Raw genomic sequence first — 5,664 nt, forward strand, 5'->3', positions numbered from 1 at the left:
ACTATTAAGAGGACAGAACAAAAAATTCAGCAGAAATGCAAAAGGATTTATCAAATGCCACATAATTTTATTTCCCAAAGGGTATAGGTGGCAGGCCACTGTTCTGTTTTCCATTGATTTTACTTCATATACACAGAATTTTCTTTTAGTTAATTTTAATTATTTTTAATTTCATGTGTATGAGTGTTTTGCCTACAGGTATGTAAGTGTACCTATATGAGCAATGCCTGAAGGTCAGAGGGGGCGTCAGATCCCCTGGAAATGCAGTTACAGACAGTTGTTAGCTACCATGTGGGTGCTGGGAAATGAACCCAGGTCCTCCGCAAAAGCAGTCAATGACTCTTAACTGCTGAACCGTATGTCCACCCCTCAGAAAATTTTCTGTAAGTAGATTATTTGTATCTCTTCCAATGTAAATTGGGTTTTATTTGGCAACTCTTTCCATTAACCTGATCTTTACTATAGTAACCAAAACACATAACATGTTCTTTATGTAAAGTGATCTTAATTGGTTTGAGACACAGGAAGAATAAAGTTATTAACTTCTTAGATCTAACTTTTTTTTTTTTTTTTTGGTCTTTTTGAGACAGGGTCTCCCTGTAGCCCCAGCTGTCCTGGAATTCACTATGTAGACCAGGCTGGCCTTGATCTCACAGAGATCTGCCTGCCTCTGCCTCCCAAGTGCTGGGATTAAAGGAGTGCACCACCGCGCCCGGGCAGGTCTAACTTTTTTAACAGTGACTCTTTTAGTTCATTTACCCAAAGTTTTACTTCTTGTGATAACATTCCTAACCTATTTTGGCTTTAAGTTGCATTTCCAAATAGCTTTTCTTCTTTGACTTCTACAAAATTTGGTTCTTTGGTAAACTTTATTTACTTACAAACTAAGTGTATGTCGTAATTTTCTAGCTGTAAACCGCATTCCATAAAATCCTAGAAGAACAGGTATGTATGAAGCTTTCAGAACTGTCCTGATTCTGAAAGCTTAACAGGGAAATAATTACCTCTGCTTGCTTTTCAATTCCAGGTCTGCTGCTGTTGCCACACTATGGCGTGTGTCACTAGAAGCAATCACCAGGTGGAGAACAGCTTCGAGTTCAGGCACCTGTTCGGCTTCTATGAATTTCACTATGCCCAATTTGCACTGCAGATAAGTGAATGGAAGGAGAAAGAGTGGTTAGGGAAGCAGTACTATCTAACTTACCAACGCGGCCATGAGCCACGGATTAGGCAACAACAGTAGCAGCTCCTACTCAGGTCTACAGTGTGCCAGTACTAAATCATAACTATCCATGATCTCATTTAAATCTCACAATCTATGAGGCAGACATTATTAACAACATTTGAGATGAGGAGACTGAGGCAAGGCTTAAGAGGTTAAAATATACAGTAGGCAATGAAGGCAAGACTCAAATCCAAGTCTCTCTGAGTGTAAAACCATGATGATACTAAGCCCCCCTACTGAAATTATGTGGTCTTCCAGGACTGATAAAGACATAGAATCTACATCTGCAGCCTCCAGATAAAAGAATATGTGCTCTATGGATTTTAGCGAGAAGAAAAAAAAAAAAACTAAACAACTCACATTCCAAAGAGTCTCACTCTACTTTAACATATAAATGCTTGTCCTCTATAAGAATACGATTTAAACCCACTCTACTCAATACTACTACCAACAGTAGTAGTCAACCTAACTCTAAAATGAAACACAACCAAAGAAAGACCAGAAGTTCACGAACGTTAAGGAACTATGAATTTTACTACAATAATTCTAGGGCAAATGTACCTGAAAAGTAAAATTTATTCTTAACTTTAAAAAATAAATTACAGGGGCTGGAGAAGTTGGCTCAGTGATTAAGAGCACTGACGGCTCTTGTAGAGGACCCAAGTTCGATTCCCAGCACCCACATGGTGGCTACAAACCATCCTTAACTCCAGTTCCAGGGGAATCTGAAGCGCTCTTCTGACCTCCGCGGCATTGCATGACACGGGTCCACTCACATACATGCAGGCAATACACTCATACACATAAAATAAAAATAAAATATTTTTTAAAAAGATGAAAAATAAATAAATTACATAACAGTTCTCACATATACAAATCAGGAATGATTAAAATATGCAACTGTTAAATGAGGAAGGAATTAACAAAAAATTAAATGAGAAAGAAAGCCAAAAAGGCATAACTGATCATGAAAAGGTCCACCTTCCCTCCTTGCTCAGTGACATTTATGGAAATCAAATACACAAAGATACAAATAAAAATGCAATAAAAGAAAACAAAATGACACAGACACTCATCAACAGAGACTAGTTAAAAATATTACATACTATTAAATTTTATACAAACATTAAAAAAGATGAATTTTTTAAAACACAAAAGACAAGTAAAAAGAATATAAATATTATGTGACAAGTAAAAATATATTATGTAGAACTGTATTTACACACACAGAGAAAGAGAGAGGTAGTTAACTAGGGAGGCAAAATAATGGGCAATTTTAAATTTCTTATTATACTATTTCTTTGAGGGACTATGAATTGAACTCAGAGACCTAAGCCTACCTGTTAGGCACTCTGTCAGTGTGCTATACCCCGACCCAATTCTATTCTTTTGGGGGGTTTTGTTGTGGGGTATTTTTGCTGTTCTTTGTTTTTTGGGTTTTGTTTTGAGGCAGGGTCTCAAACAGCCCAGGCTGACCTCACTCACTATGTAGCCAAAGATGACTTCAAACTCCTGATCCTGCTTCACCTCCTGAGTGTTGGGGATTATAGGCATACACCACCATTATCTAGATGATGGAGTGCTAGGGAATCAACTCAGGGCTTCATACATGCTAAGTAAGCATTCTCGCAGCTAAGCTATATACCCAGCCCCTCTCGATTCTATTCTTGACTACTTAAACCTTTAACTTTATAATTAAAAAATAAATAAAAATTGGTTTATTTAGAAGGAAAAGTATAAAACAAGACATATTTAAAAATAAGGAAAGAGCTTTCATTTTTAAAAATAAACTGTTCATCTCAGCACCAGATTGAAAAATGGACAAAATGCATACAGGGGCCCTTTAAGTTCAGCAAAGAATGGCAAACTTAAGATTATATGAACATTAACAACTACCTCCAGCCTTTGTAGCTTTAAACCTCAGAGAGACCTAGGTTCAATGTCTGATAACAGAAGACCTTGATAAACCTCAAAATCTCAGTGCCTTTTAGAAAAGGAACGAAATTTCTTTACCTCATTAGTTGCTGTGAGGATTGAATGAGATAATGTATTCCAAGTACCCAGTATAGCACCTGTCACAGATCACATTCAGTAAAGAGTAGCTTCTGTTACCATCTACCTTACTGACACCATGGTTTAAGGAAGAAAAATAAAAGATGTATAAAACATGAAGTAAAACTAATCAAGTATAACCCTCACTGAATATAACATTCTATAAGGTTCTGAGTGGCAAGAAGGCCCCACTTGCCTTTTTCCCTCTCCTGGGAATACTTTTTTGATCAATGATCACTTACATTCCCAAAAAGAAAAGGATCAAATCATTGAGACTGCTATGGAGAAATAAAGGAAGGATTGGAAGACTAACCCATGTTGCTTGAATTCCAAAATAATTACATACTGATCTCTGTTCTTCCCTGAGGTGCCTGATGACAGACACAGGGAGGCACCTTCTCTGTAGAGCACCAGTCATTTTTAAAAGCTGCTCAGAGAACATCTGTGTCCTGTTTAAATCCAGAATAAAATTCTTAATGCCAATTTTTAAAACCCCAGGAAGAAATATAAAAGGGAGTCATGCTTTTCCCCACATGTCATTGTGAAGTATAGTTCCTCACTTAACACAAAATGTACAGCCCTGAAAATTTGAATAATGAAAGACAAATTGTATTTTATCTGCATCAAAGGAGCTAGGTAATTATTAAGACCTCTAATTATAAATTAAAATGACAGAAACTAAATATGCTCAATATAAAAATGGGTTATGGGTGATACTTGAAAGATGAGAGCAATGCTAGAAAGACTTAAGCTCATTTCCCACTCCTCCCTTTCCCTAGGGCTTTAACAAATAACTGACAGGAGGAAGAGAACATATTACACTATTTGCTCCTTTCAAACGTATTTCATTAGAGAACCTGAATATACTGGAATTACATTGCACATGCTTCCATGAATTTCATAGGGGCAAGTGTTCAGGGCCAAGTCCCATGATGAGCAACCAGCGTGTGATACCTGTTCCAACTGTTCAGGTGTCCATGGGTTATCGCCAATAACTCGTTTGGCTGCATAAAAGCTCATTCCTGGGGGAGGCTGTGGGATTCCAGACCCTCCCCCACTGTTTGAAGAAGAACCCTGTGCTGAAGATGAATTTTGGCGACTCTGGGATTCATTTAATACATATCTGGAAAAGAAATAAAACTTTAGCTGTCTATAAAAACATGTATATTTGTATATGTACACAAATATACATAAAGCATTCAATCACATGCTGTCTTTATATAGCATTTTCTAGAAGAATAAATAACTGAAATAAAAAGGCAGTTATATCTTCAGCAAATTAATCAGAAGAACTTACCATTCGAGGCAGCTGTAATGAATTGCAACAGTTACCAACAATGAATACAAATATTATGCACCATTCCACCTACACACTATTGTTTGATAAGTTAGTACAGACCATTGCATTTGACTTTTTATTGACAAATATAGACATGGTTGTTGGCTAGGAGTGAAGGATCATTACTGTTCTATACCGTCTCTCTAAAAGCAGAGAGTTCTACAGTTATTCTCATTTCTGTGAAGCTGTAGCTCACTTTTGATGCTATTTGAACTCATTCATTATATATTACAACGCTACATTAGAAAACTCAATGAAACCTCCAAACTACCCTACCACATAAGCATACAGCATTCCAAAAGAGAAAAAATAAAAAGAAGTCAAAGAGAAAAGGTCTGGGGTCAGCAAGATGGCTCAGCAAGAAAAGACACTTGCCATACAAGCATGATGACCTATGTTCCAGCCCACTAAAGGAAGAAAACCAAACCCACAAAGTTGACCTCTGACCTCCACACGCATGCTATGGCACACATGTGCCCACATACACATCACACACATACAATAATAAATATTTTTATGTGTATGCATGTATTGCCTGCATGTATGTAAGTGCACCCATGTCATGCACAGAAGAGGGCATCAGATCCCCTGGAGCTGGAGTTACGGACAGTCGGCAGCCATGTGCGTACTGGGATTCAAACCTGGGTCTTCTGTAAGAACAGCCAGGATTCTTAATCGCTGAGCCATCTCTCCAGCCCCACAATAACAATTTTTTAACAAAGGAAAAATCAGAAAAAGTAAGAATTAAATTTCCTCATTACACATTCGAAGCCCTTTGCATGCCCATTCTTGTTATTAATTTAATGTATCAATTACTTTTTAGTTTGTACAAAAATAATATCTCCAGTAAATTCATTTTAATTCAATAAAACTATTCCTCATATACAAAATAAATTTTTGATAAAAGTATTAGTTAAGGGACTGGAGAGATGACTCAACAGTTAAGAGCACTGGCTGCTCTTGCAAAGGACCCGAGTTTGATTCCCAGCACCCACATGGCAGCTAACAATTGTCTGCAACTCCAGTTCCAGGGGAATCTGATGCCCTC

At 37.3% G+C, this 5,664-nt stretch overlaps 1 protein-coding gene across 5 annotated transcripts in view; it reads right to left on the bottom strand.

Moving 5' to 3' along the window:
* Ecpas (Ecm29 proteasome adaptor and scaffold) overlaps positions 1-5,664 on the bottom strand; it is a 108,677-nt gene that overhangs the window by 61,982 nt on the left and 41,031 nt on the right. For all 5 annotated transcript variants that reach the window (XM_008831122.3, XM_029562526.1, XM_008831120.2 and 2 more), the window contains 2 exons: positions 4,232-4,400; positions 1,005-1,144 (listed from right to left, as the gene is read on the bottom strand). In XM_008831122.3, coding sequence (XP_008829344.1) covers positions 1,005-1,144; positions 4,232-4,400 — 309 coding nt within the window. The remainder of the gene's footprint in view (positions 1-1,004; positions 1,145-4,231; positions 4,401-5,664) is intronic.

This window comes from Nannospalax galili, unplaced genomic scaffold (genome assembly GCF_000622305.1).
Source record: "Nannospalax galili isolate Female #2095 unplaced genomic scaffold, S.galili_v1.0 scaffold1255, whole genome shotgun sequence".
Taxonomy (NCBI): Eukaryota; Metazoa; Chordata; class Mammalia; order Rodentia; family Spalacidae; genus Nannospalax; species Nannospalax galili.